At 36.5% G+C, this 21,187-nt stretch overlaps 1 protein-coding gene across 2 annotated transcripts in view; it reads left to right on the top strand.

Annotated features, from left to right (window-relative positions):
• LOC129006237 (outer dynein arm-docking complex subunit 2) overlaps positions 1–21,187 on the top strand; it is a 196,046-nt gene that overhangs the window by 66,611 nt on the left and 108,248 nt on the right. For both annotated transcript variants that reach the window (XM_054435728.2, XM_063669699.1), the window contains 2 exons: positions 2,920–3,074; positions 4,529–4,771. In XM_054435728.2, coding sequence (XP_054291703.1) covers positions 2,920–3,074; positions 4,529–4,771 — 398 coding nt within the window. The remainder of the gene's footprint in view (positions 1–2,919; positions 3,075–4,528; positions 4,772–21,187) is intronic.

The raw sequence follows: 21,187 nt of genomic DNA, 5'->3' as shown, positions 1-21,187 counted from the left end.
TGCCCAGGCTGGAGGGCAATGGCACAATCATAGCTCACTGTCACTTCAATCTCCTGGGCTGAAGTGATCCTCCCATCTCTGCCTCCCAAGTAGCTGGCACTTCAGGTGTTTACCACCATGCCTGGCTAATGTAGGGCTAATTGTTTTTGTATTTTCAGTAGAGATGGGGTTATTTTTATTTTTTCTGAGACAGTGGTCTCACTATGTTGCCCAGGCTGGTCTCAAACCCCTGGCTTCAAGTGATTCTCCCTCCTCAGCCTCCCAAAGTGCTGGGATTACAGGCATAAGCCACCATGCCCAGCCTGCATTTTTAACAAGTACCCCATTGGATTTTCATAGACAGTTAGGTCTAAGAACCATTGTCCTGTGGTAATGACGGACAACTTGTATAAGTCAGAGAAACCTGCTTTGACATCTGGGACTATTTGTTTCTAGAAGACACTTACGCATCTTTGTCTCCTAAAATAACGTACTTAGTGTAAAATAGATAAATAAGTACATGGTGCTTCTATATTGCTTTTAATATGTCCTGTTCAAATAATCTTGGGGCATTTATCTCCTACCAAGACTAGCCAGAGGAATGGGTGTGTGTGTGTGTGTGTGTGTGTGTGTGTGTGTGTGTATGTGTTCCTGTTTTATCTTTTTACTGGTTTACTTATTGTAATCTACACTAACTTTTTGTGTATGATACATTTCATAGTATACCAGAAAACAGATCAGAATGGTAAAGGGAGAAAAATGGCCTTGACAAAGTAGTAGATGGCTGGTTACTGTGCACGTCTGCTTCTACCTAATCAGAGTAGATTTGCTAGAGGAATGCACTTAAGATGTGCAGAATCAAGAGTATGCCAAAAAGATACAAGGGGCTGTACGCGGCCCTGCAGTCCCCATATTCCCAGCACTTTGGGAGGCTGAGATGGGCGAATCACTTGAGGTCAGGGGTTCAAGACCTCACTAGCCTGGCCAACATGGTGAAACCCCGTCTCTACTAAAAATACAAAAAATAGCTGGGCGTAGTTGCATGTGCCTGTAATCCCAGTTGCTCAGGAGGCTGAGGCAGGAGAATCACTTGAACCTGGGAGGTGGAGCTTGCAGTGAGCTGAGATTGCGCCACTGGACTCCAGCCCGAGACAGTGAGACTCTGTCTCAAAAAAAAAAAAAAAAAAAAAAAAAAAAAAAAAAGATGCAGATACAAGGGAGTCATTTCAGTAGAGGATTGTATTAGGTTGTGAGGGAGGGCTGCCATAACAAAATACCGCAGACTGGGTGGCTTGAACAGCCAAAATTTATTTCCTTGCAGCCCCGGAGGCTAGAAGTTTCAGACCAAAGTTAGTTTCCTCTGAGGCCTCTCTTCTCAGCTTGTAGACAGCTGCCTTTTCCCTGTGTCCTCCCACCGTCTTTCCTTAGTGTATGCCAGTGTCATTTCTCCCCTTGGACAGCAGTCCTATTGGAGCAGGGCCTACTCAAGTAATTTTGAAGAGGCCATTTAGCCTTAATGACCTCTTTAAAAACTCTGTCTCCAAATACAGTCACATTCTGAGGTACTGGGAATTAAGATTTCAATATATGGGCCAGGCATGGTGGCTCAAGCCTATAATCCCAGCATTTTGGGAGGCCGAGGTACATGGATGACCTGAGGTCGGGAGTTCGAGACCAGCCTGGCCAACATGGTAAAACCCCATCTCTACTAAAAATACAAAAACAATTAGCCAGGTGTGGTGGTGTAATCCCAGCTACTCCGGAGGCGGAAGCGTGAGAATTGCTTGAACCCAGGAGGTAGAGGTTGCAGTGAGCTGAGATTGTGCCACTGTACTCCAGCCTGGGCAACAGAGAGCAACTCTATCTAAAAAACAAAAAACCTCTATATATGAATTTTGAGGGGACACAATTTGGCCCATAACAATCGTATATAGCCCTGACTTGCATATATTTGTATATATACCTCATTGGAGTAACCATTGAGTTGATTAGAAATAGGGATTAATTTTTAGAAGGTGCCTGTAATCCAGAATCGAAAATCACATGCAGAAGATAAACATGGCAGGTGCCTGTATGGTGCACTGTGATGAGGATTTCTTCTAGTGGCCTCCGTGGGTGACACATGACACATATCTGCATCACATGGCATCAAAAAACATCTGTGTGCTTGGAGTAATAGCCAAGTCTCTGCTAACTGTATCATCTGTTGGCTCTAGAGCCCAGGAAGAATGATCAGTTGAGACCATCTGTGCAGTAAATATTTATTTCAAAGGATGACACAAACATGGATAAGCATATTTGGATAAAGTGTCAGGTACTATTGATATCACCCATTGCTCTGGGCATAGAAACTTGATTGGAGAAATTCTTTGTCTCTAATCACCTGAACCCAGGGGGTGGAGGTTGCAGTGAGTCGAGATCATGCCACTGCACTCCACCTTGGGCGACAGAGCAAGACTCTCTCTCAAAAAAAAAAAAAAAAAGAAAGAAAGAAAGAAAAAAAGAAAATATATTTGTCTCTAGATTTCAGGGGCCATTGAAGAGCTGACCAAATCCCTATCACTCATCTGTCTTCTCTACTATGTTTTCCCAAGACTCTGAGTTGCATCACTGCAGAAATCCTCCATTCCTTGCTAGTGGAGTTGTAGGTTTTCCACTGACCTTCGCCTCAGGAGATGCCCAGGCTATCTCAAAACTGGCTTGGGAGAATTGCCAAGTATGTAGAAACTGCTATCCATTCCCAAAGCCACATAAGGAGAGAGACATGCTGTCAGAAAGCTACTAGTAGAAAGATGAATTATATTTTACTTGGAGGCATCTTTCGAAAATGATCTCTCTAGAAAGAAGTTTCATAGCTACTAGAATGGCAGCCTTTTTAGCAATCATTGAAAGCTTGATATTCCTTGATGACTGACAGCCTCTGTTTGACTTTTCGTGCAGTGTGCTGAAGATAAGGAAACCCGCGACCTCGTTAGGCTGCACGGAGGACTTAAGCCCTTGGCCAGTCTACTCAATAACACTGACAATAAAGAGCGGTTAGCTGCTGTCACAGGGGCAATATGGAAATGTTCCATCAGCAAAGAGAATGTGACCAAGTAAGAGAAGGTGCTCAATATTCTGAAATGAAGATATGGCTTCTGAAACACCTTCTTGTCATTTAATGCCATTCTAGTAAGGAGTCAATTCTAATGTTAGTCGTAGATGTACATTCTGGATGAAGTTAGCCCAATGAAGGGATTCTTAGAATAGAAAAGAAAAAAATAGAAATTGACCACCACCTGGCAATGACTTTTTCTGTGCCTCAGTGGCACTAAGAGGTTTGCTGACATGATCTCTCTATTTTGCATATGGGCAGCCATTTGAATTAGAAATATCTTTGATGTTTTCTGTGGGGACCTATCAAGGTGAGTGGGTGGAATTCCCATGGAATCTTTAGAGATGGAAGTGATTTTATTCTTTTTCCTTTTCTAAAGATAAACAAGATGAATCAGCTAAATGTCAACTAACCAGTTACTCTTTAAAGAGTGGTCATTTTTAAACATGATTTCATCAGATTTGATTTTAAAGTATTTGTAACCTTTATGACCATTTGATTTATTTTAATTTTCAAATCTATCTCTTCCTATTTTTGAGAGATTACAATCCCAATGATGGGTATTCTGAGGCAGCTTCTCCTCGACTCCATCTGATTATTTCCTTTAACAAGAGATTCACATCCCTACCATTTAACACAAAATAAGTTTACTTAATAAGGCATAGTGAAGTCATGGCTAGATTAAAAGTAACCTCGGCTAATGGAACTTTTATCTTAAAATTCAGCTGCATCATGGTACTTAAATACAGCTGAAATTTATTAGAAAGGGAAAATGTTCTGTATAGAAACTAGTAATTTTCAAATGTTTACCTTTATGTAAAATGCTTCCTTTTGGTGTGTGTGTGTGTATATGTATTTGTATATATATATGCATATGTGTGTGTATATATATATGCACACATACACATATACATATATATCAGAGTGAAATTTTATGACAAGAGAGATGCTAAAATGTATTAGCGGTTAATATAGAAGATACCTGAGAGTGACATTTTTTTTTTATCCAAGTAGCACAAGCTACTACTCATTTCAAGAGACCTATTAAACCCAAATAGGTACAATAGAGCTATGTTTGATGCATTTAAAAACAAAAAATATATAACATATAATTTATTTTTATTAAACTTTTAGAAGACTTCATTCAGGTAAAGTAGTCTCTGGAAGATAGGGGAAAAAAGCCTAGTAGGGTGGAATCTTAGACCCTCAGGTTTAGAAGAAGCTGTGGTTTTCTTACAGGCTGTTCTGCATGGTGATTAAGGGTGCAGGTCTGGAGCAGATGGCTGGGTGTAGACATCAGCTCTACTATTTACCAAGCTTCAGATTAACCATCCAGTAATGGGGATTAAATAATATCTGCATCATTGGGTTGTTGTAAGGATTGAATGAACATGTAATAATTTTTAGCTAACCTTATACAAAAACCAATTCTCCTCTTTCTTATGATGAACTTAGGTTTCGGGAATACAAAGCCATTGAAACCTTGGTGGGACTTTTAACAGATCAGCCTGAAGAAGTACTTGTGAATGTGGTTGGGGCCTTGGGAGAATGCTGCCAAGAACATGAAAACCGAGTCATTGTCCGGAAATGTGGTGGCATTCAACCACTTGTGAACCTCCTTGTTGGAATAAACCAAGCTCTTCTTGTGAATGTTACAAAAGCAGTTGGTGCTTGTGCAGTAGAACCTGAAAGTATGATGTAAGTGGCCCTGGAGGTGGAAATATTTTGTATAAGTATTAGGGAAAACACTTGGGAGGTCACAGAATAGTGTCATCACTTAGAATTGATGTGCACAAATGATGAAAAAATACAGTGTGTCATATAAATAATCACAAGTTTACCAACTCATGAGTTACAGAGCCAAAATATTACCTTATATGAGATGGAGGGCTAAGTTGGTCTTATTGGGAGGATTTACAATACATGGTAATCAATTTCCCATGTGGAAACCTTTATTCAATCAACAAAACTTTTCTCTGTCTCCTAGGGGAGTAGTATACACCTATCTAACTAGGCTCCTAGAGAGTGTCAGGTACATTCTCATAGTAGCCTTCTTGTTTCTCACCTATTCAGCAAATGTATTTTGAGCACCTGGCAAGAACTGTGAACTGATGAGGGTAAGAGACAAGAATTTTAAGTAATGGTGTTGCTCCTTATTGTCTAGGAAGAAAAGACAATTTAAGAACAATAGAACAAAAATATACAATATACATATAGAGAGATATATCCATATATAAAGATATATCTCTATATAAAGATATATATTCATATATTAAAAGATATGTATATACTCATATATGTATAAAGACATATATCTTTATATTTTATAAAGATATATATCTTTGCTCCAACAAAGGAGGAACCTGGGTGACTTAAAGCTGTTGTATTAGGGCTTTCCAGAGAAACAGAACCAACAGGAAGTGTGGGGAGGTAGGAGTATTAGTCCATTTTCATGCTGCTGATAAAGACATACCCGAAACTGGGTAATTGTAAAGGAAAGAGGTTTAATTCACTCACAGTTCCACATGGTTGGAAGGCCTGATAATCATGGTGGAAGGCAAAGAGGAGCAAGTCACATCTTACATGGTGGCAGGGAAGAGAGAAGAGAGCTTGTGCAGGGAAACTGCTTTTTAAAACTATCAGATCTCATGAGACTTACTCACTATCATGAGAACAGCATGGGAAAGACCTGCCCCCATGATTCAATTAACTCCCATCGGGTCTCTCCCACAACACGTGGGAATTCAGGATAAGATTTGGGTGGGGACACAGCCAAATCCTATCAGGAGGCTTCGTCTAACCACGTATCTTATACACAAGTACTAACACCTCCATAACTCCTTTTGCATTTGGTTATTGGAATCTTAGTCTCCAGTGGTTCAGACACAAAGGAATACAAGTTGCATACATGATTACTTTAAGGGAAGCATACTGGCTGGACTTAATAAAACCATTTTCTAATGTATTTATATTTTTGAAACATGCTTTGCTATTCATTAGAATCTTATAAACACTTGCCAGAAATGGCTGCATGTATTTCTTTTGATCTTTGGTTCCTCTTTATTTTTTGTCTACCCAAATCTACTTGGCCACCAAGTACCTCTGACGTTCTTTGAATGCATTTCCTCCTCTCTGCTCTCAGCTGGGCTGTGTCATCTTTTACCTGGACTATTGAAATGGGTCCTATTTGGCATCACCTCTAGTCTCCTCCTCCCTTTTCAGTTTGTTCCTGAACAACATTGAAATTTACTTTCCTAAACTGCATATCCGATAATGTTGTTTTCTTGGCCCACAAAACCTTGAGTGACTTCTCAATGCTGAAAAACATTTTAATGCTAAGGTGCTTAACTTGCTATTCAAAGCATTTTGTCTTGTGGCCCCATTTAACTTCTTTGCTTTCATCTTTTACTTGCAAATATCAATTGTCTGGAGTTACATTCTTATTTGTCTTGTTTAGCTTGTTTTTTAGAGACAGGGACTCAGGCTGTCACCCAGGCTGAAATGCAGTGATGCAATCATAGCTTACTGCAACTTCAAACTCATGGGCTCAAGCAATCCTCCCATCTTAGCTTCCTTAGTAGCTGGGACTATATCACCATGCCCTCTAATTCTTTAAATTTTTTTGTGGAGTTGGGGGTCTTGCCATGTTGCCCGAATTAGTCTTGAACTCCTTGTCTCAAGCAAACCTTCTGCCTCAGCCTCCCAAAGTACTGAGATTACAGGTGTGAGCCACCACACCCAGCTCCTTATTTATTCCTTTACATTAAATACATATTTATTGAGCATCTTTTGTGCTAGCCACTGGATTTACAATGGTAACCAAACAAAGCTCCTGCTGTCATGGGGATTACATTCTATTATATGTGTGGAACATTGACTATACATTCAATCAGTTAGCAAATAAAATGATTTCCATTGTGTTAAAAGCTATAAAGACAAGATAACAGTGTGATTGAAAGAGAGTGACTGGGTGGGAGTTGGTTACTTTAGCTCAAGCAGTCAGGAATGTAGACTCAGGGAGGATAATATTTAAACCAGGACCTAAAAACTGAGAAGAAGGCAGCTTGCGTGAAGATCTCAGACAGGAGTAGCCAACATGGAGAACCTGAGATGGAATTGGGCTTTGCCTGAGAAACTACCTTAAAATTTTCAAATATTTTCCATATAGAATTTATCATTGTCTCCCTTGTTAGTAATAATATTTTTGGTTTTTTTTCTTGTTTTATTTATTTATTTATTTTATTTAATTTTATTTATTATTATTATACTTTAAGTTTTAGGGTACATGTGCACAATGTGCAGGTTAGTTACATATGTATACATGTGCCATGCTGGTGTGCTGCACCCATTAACTCATCATTCATCATTAGGTATATCTCCTAATGCTATCCCTCCCCCCACCCCACTCCACAATAGTCCCCAGACTGTGATGTTCCCCTTCCTGTGTCCATGTGTTCTCATTGTTCAATTCCCATCTATGAGTGAGAACATGCGGTGTTTGGTTTTTTGTCCTTGTGATAGTTTACTGAGAATGATGATTTCCAGTTTCATCCATGTCCCTACAAAGGACATGAACTCATCCTTTTTTATGGCTGCATAGTATTCCATGGTGTGTATGTGCCATATTTTCTTAATCCAGTCTATCATTGTTGGACATTTGGGTTGGTTCCAAGTCTTTGCTATTGTGAATAGTGCCGCAATAAACATACGCATGCATGTGTCTTTATAGCAGCATGATTTATAGTCCTTTGGGTATATACCCAGTAATGGAATGGCTGGGTCAAATGGTATTTCTAGTTCTAGATCCCTGAGGAATCGCCACACTGACTTCCACAATGGTCGAACTAGTTTACAGTCCCACCAACAGTGTAAAAGTGTTCCTATTTCTCCACATCCTCTCCAGCACCTATTGTTTCCTGACTTTTTAATGATCGCCATTCTAACTGGTGTGAGATGGTATCTCATTGTGGTTTTGATTTGCATTTCTCTGATGGCCAGTGATGATGAGCATTTTTTCATGTGTCTTTTGGCTGCATAAATATCTTCTTTTGAGAAGTGTCTGTTCATACCCTTTGCCCACTTTTTGATGGGGTTGTTTTTTTCTTGTAAATTTGTTTGAGTTCATTGTAGTTTCTGGATATTAGCCCTTTGTCAGATGAGTAGGTTGCGAAAATTTTCTCCCATTTTGTAAGTTGCCTGTTCACTCTGATGGTAGTTTCTTTTGCTGTGCAGAAGCTCTTTAGTTTAATTAGATCCCATTTGTCAATTTTGGCTTTTGTTACCATTGCTTTTGGTGTTTTAGACATGAAGTCCTTGCCCATGCCTATGTCCTGAATGGTAATGCCTAGGTTTTCTTCTAGGGTTTTTATGGTTTTAGGTCTAACATTTAAGTCTTTAATCCATCTTGAATTAATTTTTGTATAAGGTGTAAGGAAGAGATCCAGTTTCAGCTTTCTACATATGGCTAGCCAGTTTTCCCAGCACCATTTATTAAATAGGGAATCCTTTCCCCGTTGCTTGTTTTTCTCAGGTTTGTCAAAGATCAGATAGTTGTAGATATGCGGCGTTATTTCTGAGGGCTCTGTTCTGTTCCATTGATCTATATCTCTGTTTTGGTACCAGTACCATGATGTTTTGGTTACTGTAGCCTTGTAGTATAGTTTGAAGTCAGGTAGCATGATGCTTCCAGCTTTGTTCTTTTGGCTTAGGATTGACTTGGCGATGTGGGCTCTTTTTGGTTCCATATGAACTTTAAAGTAGTTTTTTCCAATTCTGTGAAGAAAGTCATTGGTAGCTTGATGGGGATGGCATTGAATCTGTAAATTACCTTGGGCAGTATGGCCATTTTCACAATATTGATTCTTCCTATCCATGAGCATGGAATGTTCTTCCATTTCTTTGTATCCTCTTTTATTTCATTGAGCAGTGGTTTGTAGTTCTCCTTGAAGAGGTCTTTCACTTCCCTTGTAAGTTGGATTCCTAAGTATTTTGTTCTCTTTGAAGCAATTGTGAATGGGAATTCACTCATGATTTGGCTCTCTGTTTGTCTGTTATTGGTGTATAAGAATGCTTGTGATTTTCGTACATTGATTTTGTATCCTGAGACTTTGCTGAAGTTGCTTATCAGCTTAAGGAGATTTTGGGCTGAGACAATGGCGTTTTCTAGATATACAATCATGTAATCTGAAAACAGGGACAATTTGACTTCCTCTTTTCCTAATTGAATACCCTTTATTTCCTTCTCCTGCCTAATTGCCCTGGCCAGAACTTCCAACACTACGTTGAATAGGAGTGGTGAGAGAGGGCATCCCTGTCTTGTGCCAGTTTTCAAAGGGAATGCTTCCAGTTTTTGCCCCCAAATATTTTTGTATCACTTGATAGACTGTATCACAAATCATCTGTTAATCTTTCTGTGACTGTTAATTTCTTAATAAATATACAGATGGTCCGAACTTATGATCATTCAACTTAGAAATTTTCAATTTATGATGGTGCAAAAATGATATGCAGTCAGTAGAAACTATACTTCAAGTACCTCTACAACCATTCTTTTCTTCAATTTCAGTACAGTATTCAATAACTTTCATGAGATTTCAACACTTTATTATAAGATAGGCTTTGTGTTAGATGATTTTGCCCAACTACAGGCTAATGACGTGGTGGCTTACATCTATAATCCCAGTACTTTGGGAGGCAGAGGCAGAAGGATTTCTTGAGGCCAAGAGTTCAAAACTAGCCTGAGCAACATAGCAAGACCCCCGTCTCTATAAAAAATGTAGAGAATTAAAGGATGTGAGGGTGTGTGCCTGTAGTCCTAGCTACTCAGGTAGCTAAGTCAGGAGAATTGCTTGAGTCCATGAGTTTGAGGCTGCAGTAATGTTCTGAGCGTATTTAAGGTGGGTTAGTCTAAGCTATGATGTTCAGTAGGTTAGGTATATTAAATGCACTTTTGATTTATGATATTTTCAACTTATGATGGGTTTATCGGGACATAACCCCATTGTGAGTTGAAGAGTGTCTGCATTGAACTGTATTTATTATAGATTAGAACTTACCCTTGCAAAGCCTTTACTTCTATTCTGTATCTCAGCTTTAATGATTTCTAGGTAAGTCATTACCAGGTTATCTAGTTGCCACCTTGAAATTCCTTCTAAATGTTATCATTGCGTTACTTTTCGAAATGAGTCTTTAAATTCTCAATATAACTGTTTTAAGCAAGTATTAGATTTATTGACTTTTCAGTTGTATCCATTGAAGAAAAGGCCAGAGAAAACAGCCATATTCTTTTCATATTCTGAATCTTAAAGAACCTATCAAGTTTTGAAACAATAAAATGGAAATGAAAAAAAAATCATTGATAAACAACAAGCCTGAAGGACCTGATTGAGCTGGGTAGACAGACAAGTGAAGTGATAATTTTAAAATAGTAAAGTAGATGATGAGAAGGCAGTAAACATTTATTAGTAATGCACAAAACTAGTTTGTGGAGTTTTAGGAGCAGCTTGACTTCTGGTTAATGGCATGAAACCTACAAAAAGAGAGCAAAAGTAGAGAAAAAATTATATTCACCCAAACAGGGGAATGGCCACGACTCCAAATTTTAAAATGTAAAACGCACCTGCAAAATGCTATGAATTATTGACCCATATGTAATATGCTGACTTTTAACACATGCCTCTTCAGATCTCAAGATTTCCCCCCAAGTGTCATGGTCATTCGAAGCATAGTCAACCTTTCTTTTTTTTTTTTTTTTTTTTTAAGAGAGCAGAGATTAGGGAAATTGAATGGGTCTTGGAAGAAGTGAAGACTTTGCCATCAGAGACCCAGTTTTGTATTATGAGGCATCAGAAGTGGAGCCTTGGGAAAAGTCATATGGACATGTCATTTTGTTTTGTCTATAACAGCTTTCCAGCCAAGGGGGATTACTGGAGACATTTCGGAGTGAAAAGGGTATTAGAGACAATGATTGCCAGATTATAACACAAAAAGAAACTATAAACTTTTAGAGATTTAGAGTAAACCAGATTGACTGTTTGAATGCTCAAAACTGAATGACAACGTGTTCTCAGTGTGAAAGGGATTGCAGGTTGTTGTGTGATTGTATTTGAGGTGATTCCATCACAAAAGCAAACAGATAAATTCAAATAACTTCCTTACAGTCACAAGGCTGTTAAAACAGTATATTGTTTCTTAATAAGAGAATCAAAAACTTATATAAAATTTTTGTTTGCCTTTTTTTTTTTTTTTTTTTTTGAGACAGAGTCTGGCTCTGTCGCCTAGGCTGGAGTGCAGTGGCGTGATCTCGGCTCACTGCAAGCTCCGCCTCCCGGGTTCACGCCATTCTCCTGCCTCAGCCTGTTTTTGTTTTTCAGAGACAAGGTCTCACTCTATCACCCAGGCTGGAGTGCAGTGGTGCCATCATTGTTCACTGCAGCCTCGAATGCTTGGGCTCAAGCAGTCCTCCTCCCTCAGCCTCCCAAGTAGCTAGGACTACAGGTGTGCTACTTGTTTTCAAAAAATTTTTTTGTAAAGACAGGCTCTTAAGCTCCTGTCCTCAAGCAGTCCTCCTGCCTCAAACTTCCAAAGTGCTTAGGATTACAGGTGTGAGCCACCATGCCTGGTCAAAATCATAGAAAGTTTTGCAAAAGATTTTATAAGGCAACCTAAGTAGTTTTAAAAGCAAGTAGTCAGAGCTCAGAAAAGAAATAGGAAAATCATTGAACAAAAAGCTTGGATAGGAGTAAAAGAAATATAATAAACACAACTAAAAACACAGTCAGGAGTGTGATGTATAGGAAATAAAAAATAAAAATATATAAAATGTTAATAGAAAAATGGATAAATATGGAACCCAAGGAGAGCCAGCATAAACATAATTGGTATTCCTCAAAAAGAGGTTGGAACCAATGGAATATAATCTTAAGTAAAGATGTAACAGAAGAAAACTTTGCTGTGAGTCTTTATCTCAAAAAGACCCCAAAAGGTCTTAGTAAAATTGACACAAAAATACCAACAGCAACACATATCCTGATAAATTACTTGCATTTCAGAAGGGAAAAAATAAGTACATCCAGGCAAAAGAAGCAAACCATTGGCTTTAAACTTCTTTGCATCTTCTTTTAATGACACAAGCCATTGATTAAAACATCCTGAGAGAGAAAAAACATTGCCCGAGAATTTCATATTAGCCAAGTTATCCTTCAAATGTGAAGGCAATAACATATTCTTAAGCATACAGGATTAGTGAATGCAGTACTCTCTAGCTCTCCCTGAAAAAACTACTTAATGACAAAATCCCAGTCAACCAAGAAATTACTCGAAGTACTTTAAAATAGTAAAACTATGGCTAAAAGATACCAGTGGAAACCTTTGAATTCATTTAAATGTTAAGCTAAGACAAAACAATGAAAGAATCATCATTAGGGAGAATCATCTATATTTTATAGAAATGGATAATTATAATTTAATAATACAACTGACAAAAATCAAAACAAAGTCATTTCAGGGCAGATGTGTAAGTATGCAAATTTTATCATCTTTCACATAAAAAGTCAATAGACACGGTACAAAACATTATTTTATCTATCAATCATCTGTCATCTATTCATCTGTTTTATCTATCTGCCTTATCTATCCATCAATCCTTCTATCTACCTAAAGACATAAAGAGATATCCAGAATAATTTACATTAGCAGCTAATGATTGTTATTTCAGTATGGTAGGATTTTGGGGTCATTTGTTAATGCTTTGTATTTTTCTGTACAGTCTACATGATAAATATATGTCACCTTTACACAATCAAATTTCTTGTTTAACACCTTGTACAATCCCATTTTGTTCATACGTGTAGTGTATAATGGCTAAACACATGGATTCTGGAACCATTGCCTGCAATACCAGTCTCATCATTCATCAACTATTTTTCCTTTGGCAAATTGTAAATGACTCAGTGTCTTGATCACTATATACATAAAATGGGGATAGTATGGTACCTGTGTCATAGGGTTGTTGAGATGATTAAGTGAATTTATATATGTAAATTGACTGACATATAATAAGTGCTATGTGTAAATGTAGGCTAGTATTGTTGAGGTAGAAGTAGGTTCAATTAAGAGAAATTTTGAAAGATAGTACCTAACTAGAAAATGAAAGTCAGATTGCATACTATGTATATTCATCTGTATAAGATGATTTTGCCTCTTGATTGTGTTTCTCTTATATTAAGACATGTTATTTAATTTGCCATAAATTGAAACAAGGGGCCTTCAATGGCAAATAATTCCCATTAAAACTCACCTGCAGTAAAGGAGCTTTGAGGGCATGTCATAGACATGTGAATAGGCAATAGATAATTCAGGCCTTTGTGTGTCATGCTAATTTGGATTTTGTTTTGAGGTCAGTTGAGAATCATTGAAGGTTTTTAGCATTAATAGAGATAGGAAACCTTGTTAGGGGATCATCATAGGTGAGAGGTGAAGGTGGCTTAAACTAACCCTATAAAATATAATGTAATAATAATAGAGAAATTGATAGGTTAAATAAAGACCTATGATGGAAGAGAATGGATGGGACCAAGTGAATGATTGAACATGAGTTACAAAGAATAGGGAGGAGTCGTAGATGATGTTCGGTTTGCTGGCTTGGGTAATTATATGGGTATTGGTACCACTAGAAGATGTTTGAAGAAAGAGTGAACTTCGTGAGAGGAGAGACAAAGTCAATATGTTCATTATTATACCTCCAATGCCTAACCCAGGACCATGATCAGGGTAGGCACCTGACAAATGCTCATTGTATAACGAATGAAAAGTGAGTTCAGTTATGGTTGTGTAGAGACATTGAGGTTCCTATGGGACACCCAAGTGGTGATGACAACTAGTCAACTGGGTATTCATGTCTAAAGCTTAGTTAGATTAGAGGGGTGGGTTGGGTGTATAATATTATGAATATTTGGTAACTTATGGATATACGTAAGAGGTTGTGAGGAAGAGAAACAGCGAAAAGAGAAAGACAAAAACAGAAGCTTATTGAACTCAATCATTTAAGGAGAATGAACTCAATCATTAAGGAGAATGAAGAAAAAGTCTCTGTAAAGAAACAGAGGCATCAGCCAGAGAGTTGTGAGGGGAACTAGAAGAGTGAGTTATAGAAAAAACAGGCAAGAGAGTGTTTAAAGGAGACAAAGAGGTCAAATATGTTAAATTCTGTAGCAAGGCCTGGTAAGATAAGGACTAAACTTTCCTTTTTTTGTGCAACAAGGAGGTTAGTGAATCCTTTTGTACCTGTGAACATAGGCATCCCACATGTGTTTTTATAAATACACTAAGTTTCAGAAAACAGTATTTTAACTTTGATAAGAATCAAAACAGCATTACTCTTCGCATTATGTTTCAGGCATGGCTATTATTACTAGATTTATAGGACCTACTGCATCTTTGAGCTTTAAGTCTTACATGGTAAGGAAATGACAAATCCCTCTCTCCTATGTAAATCTTCTATAATTCATGGGTTGGGAACTTGTTTTAATGACTAGCAGTTTTATGTTTTAGTGATTTGGCTGTGGCTATGGTAAAAACTTGGGTCACATATCAGCATAAACATATAAACCCTTAGCACAGTTTTATTAACTTTGTGGAGTAGAATTCATAGCAACTCTCATCCTTTATATATTTCTCAGTAGGAATAAGAAATATCATCTTAATATTAATAGTTTGGCTACTGAAGTAAAAGTGATTTTTATGAAATCAATGATTTTGTAAAACTCTTGACTTTTTTCAGTACTCCAGACTACTTCTTTTAAAAACTCAATATAAATTATTTCATACTAATTACGCCTTGTGCCCCACCACCAGATCTAAAATGAGACAATAGGTATCCTGACACATTAAGTTTATGAAACAGTAGATTTATGTGTGCTGAATTTTCGTTTCTTGTTTTGTAAGTATCAAGTAATGTCTATTTGATACTTAAAAAATTCATCTGGAGGTAATTTGGCCTTCAAGTATATAAAATCACACCAACATTGCAAAAAACCATTAACATTTGTGTTTTGGGGAACATAATTTTCTGATAAAATATTATAAAATGTCAAACAACTAAAAAAATTGAAGTTAAAAACTTCAGAAATATCTATGATTTATTTTTCCACACCTCAGGCTCTTTACTTTCTTTGTAAAAAATTTTCTGCTAAATTTTACTTTGAAATAGCATTGGACTTATGGAAAAGTTGCAAAAGCAGAGAGACAACACAAAACACAGAATTCCCATGCCCTTTACTCAGCTTCCCTTAACCTTAACATCTTACGTAGTCATAGTACATTTCAGAAACCTTCCATTATTCAAGTCCAGATTTTTGACTTTGAAGAGTGTTTTAAAGGTTTCTTCACATGAATTTTGTTTATTTTTGTCCAGTTAATTTGTAAGTATTTTGTCCTCTTTGTGGATTGTGGAAATGTTTTTTTTTTTTTCCCCCTCTGCCATCATGTCCTTAGACTGATTGGTTGTTTTTAATGACCTCCATTGAATTCTGTATGATAATTCTATATCCTGCCACTTTACAGAATTCTCTTATTGGTTGAGTTCCTTTTATTGTTAATTCTCTAGGACAATGTTTGATAAACTGTGGTTTATGGGCCAAATCTTACTTTTATAAATAAAGTTTTATTAGACTGTAGTTACCATCATTAATTTATATATTGCCTTTGGCTGCATTTGTGCTACAATTGCAGAGTTGAGTAGCTGTGGCAAGGATTGGATGGCCCACAAAGACTAAAGACTAAAATAATATCTAGCTCTTTACAGAAAAATTTGCTCACCTCTGCTCTAGGATTAGAGAAAGTGTTCTTTCTTTTTTTTTTTTTTTTTTTGTTGGAGTCTCACTCTGTCACCTAGGTTGGAGTGCAGTGGCACCATCTTGGCTCACTGCAACCCTTGCATCCCGGGCTCAAGCAATTCTCCTGTCTCAGCCTCCCAAACGTTACTCCTTTAAAATTCTTATTCTTTAAATTGATTTATCTCCTCTAATTTCATTAGCTAATTCCCTAGTACCTTCTTGAATAGTAGTGGAGATAGGGATCCTCTTTGTCTTGCTCATAATTTTAGTGGGGATGCCTCTAGTGTCTCTCTATGAAGTAAAAGAATAACCTTAGGTTTAAAGTGTATATATTTTATCATATTAAAATTATCTCTTAATTTCTATGTTTAAAGTGTTTTTTTGCCATTGTGGTGGCTCATGCCTGTAATCCCAGCACTTTGGAAGGCCAAGGCAGGAGGATCACATTAGGCCAGGAGTTTGAGACCAGCCTGGAAAACATAATGAGGCCCTGTCTCTACAAAAACTTTAAAAATTAGTTGAGCATGGTAGTATGCACCTGTAATTCCAGGCTCTCAGGAAGTTGAGGTGGGAGGATTATTTGAGACCAGGAGTTTGAGGCTGTAGCAAGCCATGACTGCATCACTGTACTCCAGCCTGGGTGACAGAGTGAGACCTTGCCTCAAAAACAATTTTTTTAAAGAGTTTTTATTAGGATTGGATATTGAATTTTGTCAAAGGCTTTCTGAGCATTTGTGGGGACTGTGCTCTATATGTTTCATCGTGATTTTTTTCTTATTCCTATTAATATAGGGAATTATTAATGCATTTTCAAACATTGAACTAACCTTGCATTCCTGGAATAAGTCTCACTTAGTCATAGTGTACTGTTTTTCTTAATGTGAGGTAGGACTCTGTCAGCTAATATTTAGCATTTTTGTAATAATATTCATGAGTGATATTGGTCTGTAGTTTTTCTTTGTTTTCTCTTTCTGGCTCTTTATAAAATCTAGTTATCAATGTTATACTTGCTTCACAAAAGGAATCGTGATTTTTTTTTTTCATTTTAAATACTCTGAAATTGTTTATTGAGCAATGTGACTACCTGGGCTTTGAAGGTTTGGTAGAAGTCTCCTATGCAATTATATGGACCTACTGTTTTTTAAAAAATTATTTAATAGCTTTCTCTAGTTCTTCTATGGAAAGTGGTCTATTTATGCTTTTTATTCTACTGAGCTCAATTTTGGAAATCTGCAGTTTAGTAGGAAATGTTCAATTTCCTTTCAACTTTCAAATTTATTTGAATAGTGGCCTGCAAACTAATCTCTTAATGGTGTTTAAATTTTGCCTGGTTCAATGGTTATTTTTTTCCTTGTCAGTTTAAATTTTTGTATATGTGAGCTTTCTTCTGTCTTTTTTTTTTTTTTTTTTTTCCTCCTAATCAATTTAGCTAGTATGGTTTCTCTATTTTGATTTTTTTTTCTGAAAATTTTTTATTTTATTAACTGGATGTACTGTTCTTTTATTTTCTACCACATAAATTTCTGTTTTTATCTTTATTCTTTTTGATCTCTTTTGGTTTATATTGTAGTTATTTTTCTAATTATTTTAATTTTTTAAAAAATAATAAAAGTTGCTTATGTTATGAATTTTCCTTTGACATTGCTTTAAATGTACCCTGTAATTTTGATGTATAGTACTTTCATTATCATCATTTTTAGAAGTATCTTAATTTCACTTTGTATTCCCCTGTTAGCCCAGTTGCTTAATAGAATTAATGAGAAATTTTTCATTAAAATTTTTTTTAACTACACAAAGAATTTTACTTTTTGATTTGTTAGATATTTCTCATACTACATTTTGATCAGAGTGTGCTGACTTTTTTATTTCAACTGTTAATGAAGCTTATTGATGCTTTCTTTATGACTTAATAGAAGATAAGTTATTATGAGTGTTTTATGGGTACTGGGATTCTCTTTCTTTTTTTCTTTTCTTTCTTTCTTTCTTTCTTTCTTCCTTTCTTTCTATTAGGGTCTCTCTCTATCACCTGGAATGCAGTGGTGTAATCATAGCTTACTGCAGCCTTGGACTCCTGGACTCAAGCAATCCTACCACCTCAGCCTCCCAAGTAGCTAGGACTACAGGTATGTGCCACCACATCCAGCTAATTTCAAAAATTTTTTGTAGAGATGTGGTCTTGCTCTGTTGTCCAAGCTGGTCTTGAACTCCTGTCCTCAAGTGATTCTCCCCGCTTGGCTTCTCAAAGCACTGAGATTACAGGTGTGAGCCTCCGTACCCTGCCAGTGCTTGGGATTCTTTATCAACAGAGTGTAGAGTTTGATGTGTATTCTCTAGATCTGCTTTATGTTACTTATGTCTTCTATCTTATTATTTTGTGTGAACTTGATCTGTCTTTTGCTATAACAGCTGTATAAAATTCTCTTATTATTAATGCACTTTTATCTAAATCTTCTTACATCTTCTGTGGTAGGTGCTGTATTATTTGGTGCATAAATGTTTCTAATGGTTATGAATTATGACTTTTGATATTTCAAGTGCTGTTCTTTGTCAGGTTTAATGTGTTTTGGCTTGATTTCTATTTTGTCTGATAACAGAATATTTATCTCTGCTTTCTTACTGTTTCCATTTGCTTGACATATCTTGATCTGTGCCTTTTTAGTCTTTCTGAGTCACATTGTTTCAGATGTGCCCTTGCATGCAGTATATAAATGGTGTCTTGTTTTGTGAGTCAATTAAACATAGTTTTTGTTTTAATGAGTTAAATGCATTCACATTCATGGATATGAATAATGTTTAGTTTCAACAATGTCATAATTTTTTATAATTATATTTTGCTATAAGATTTGCAGTCTTTGTTCTTTAATTTGTTATTGCTTAATCTTTAATTTGTTGTTCTTTAGAGAGATTTGCATTTTTGTTCTAGTGGTTATCTTTGTACTTATAAATTTTTCCAGTGTCCTCATCCTCCTTCTTATTTAATCATTCACTATTTAGTTTTTTTTGTTTTTTGTTTGTTTGTTTTTGTTTTGTTTTGTTTTTGTTTTTTGAGACAGAGTCTCACTTTGTTGCCCAGGCTGGAGTGCAGTGGTGCGATGTTGGCTCACTGCAACCTCTGCTTCCTGGGTTCAAGTGATTCTCCTGCCTCAGCCACCGTAATAGCTGGGATTACAGGCATGCACCACTATGCCTAGCTAATTTTTGTATTTTTAGTAGAGGCAGGGTTTCAACATGTTGACCAGGCTGGTCTTGAACTCCTGACCTCAAATGATCCACCCACCTCAGCCTTCCAAAGTGCTGGGATTACAGGCATGAGCCACTGTGCCCAGCCCATTCAGTATTTAGTTTCTCAGTTTTTATTGGTTTCTTTTCATTCTCATCTATTGCCTGTATGGTAATCAATAGGATCATTCTATTTTTCTTTTTCTCCCTTCCTTTTCCTCCCATTTTTAAAGTGCATTATTTCTGTTTTGTTATATATAACATTCAAACATTATTATTCTGCCATTGACCCTGCCTTTGTTTTAAACTTAGATCAACAGTTGCATATATATTTGCTTATATAATCTATGCATATATGATTCAGTTAGCTTAAGTTCTATAGTCTTAGTTTGGAGCTCATCCTCTAGGAGAATCTTCAAAAAGAGCTCATGGGTGCTGAATTCCCTAAATTCTTACATGTTAAAACTTGCTAAAAATACTCAGTGGACAGCCTTGCTAGATATAAAGTTCTTTTATTGTTGTTGTTTTCTTTTCTTTTTTTCTTTTTTCTTTTCTTTTTTTTTTTTTTTGAGGCAGAGTTTCACTCTGTCACCCAGGTTGGAATGCAGTGGCACTGCAGCATTGACCTTCTGGGCTCAAGATATCCTCCCACCTCAGCCTACCAAGTACCTGGGACTACAGGCACATCCCACCATGCCCGGCTAATTTTTGTAGTTTTTGTAGAGACAGGGTTTCACCATGTTGACCACATGGGTCTCGAACCCCTGAGCTCAAGCTATCCACCCTCCTTGGCCTCCCAAAGTACTGGGATTACAGGCATGAGCCAAGGCGCCCGGCCTAAAGTTCTTGATTCCCAAGTTCTTTCATTAAATTACAAAAAAAAAAAAAAAAAAAAAAAAATACTGCTCTATTGCCTTGCTTCATAACATTTTTTTGAAAAGTCTGATGCTAGTCTAATTATTTTGCCTTTGTAAATTACTTGTTTTTTTTTTTTTTTTTTTTTTGACTGGGGATTTTTACCTTTGTAATCTAGTAATTTTGCTAGGTTCGTCTCAGAATTGATTGCTGTTTGTTAACCTGAACTATAACTCATACAAATAAGGATAAATAATTTATTCCTCCTTTTTTAAAAAAAATCCATTTATATATACATATAGATATATGAGTTGTCAGGAATCCCAGCAAATCCAAGACTGATAAGGATTGTTCTTTTTTTTTTAATTATTGGAATTCGTGGATCTTCATGAGTTATTCAGTCTCTACTGTTCTTTTATACAAACTACCTGACATACATGATTCAAAACATACTAAAAGTCTAATGCTCTAAATTTTCCATTACTTCAAAATGTCCTTAAAATTTAAAGGTTAGGTTTCAACATAAGTAAGTGCCTGCCTATAAAAGAGTTAAATTTCATGTTCTTTTTTTTTCGTTGGAGGTGGGGTCTCACTCTGTCATCCAGGCTAAAGTACAGTGGCATGATGAGGGGTCACTGCAGCCTCAAACTCCTGGGCTCAAGCGATCCTCCAAGTTTCGTGTTCTTTAGATCAAGGAAATTAAGGAACAGGTATTTCTATTAATATTTTGTAAGTGCCCAGGACTCTAAGAAATGTTACCTAACAATTTACATAAATAATATACTAATTTCCTACAATTTCTCTTACAAAATATTTTCCTTCCACACGTTGTAAAGTAAACATTTGTTGGACTGATTGTTACATGGCCCAGTGTTATGTGATCGTGTAATGAAAGACTCTTTCACATACACAAGGGTAGAATTAAAACTTACCATGGAATCTGTAACTCTAAATTTCCTCTCTTCTGTGGTTTAAACATAATTATGTTGCATTTGCATAGTTTTTTTTTTCACTTTTTACATTGGGTTTATTTGTTCTTTGCAAAAAGGGGGAAAAAAGTAAAGCTATGCTTGTTTGTATACAGAAGAGATTTAATCTCTCTGTGGCTGCCCAGATATTTCTTTTGCCACAGAACCAGTCTTCGTGACCTTTCAGGGTTTATGCAAAACATAAAATAGAATGTGTTTTACATGTTTGTATCAACAAG

Source organism: Pongo pygmaeus, chromosome 8 (assembly GCF_028885625.2).
Source record: "Pongo pygmaeus isolate AG05252 chromosome 8, NHGRI_mPonPyg2-v2.0_pri, whole genome shotgun sequence".
NCBI lineage: Eukaryota > Metazoa > Chordata > Mammalia > Primates > Hominidae > Pongo > Pongo pygmaeus.
The sequence above is the reverse complement of the archived record's forward strand: the minus strand, read 5'-3'. Positions and strand labels throughout refer to the sequence as shown.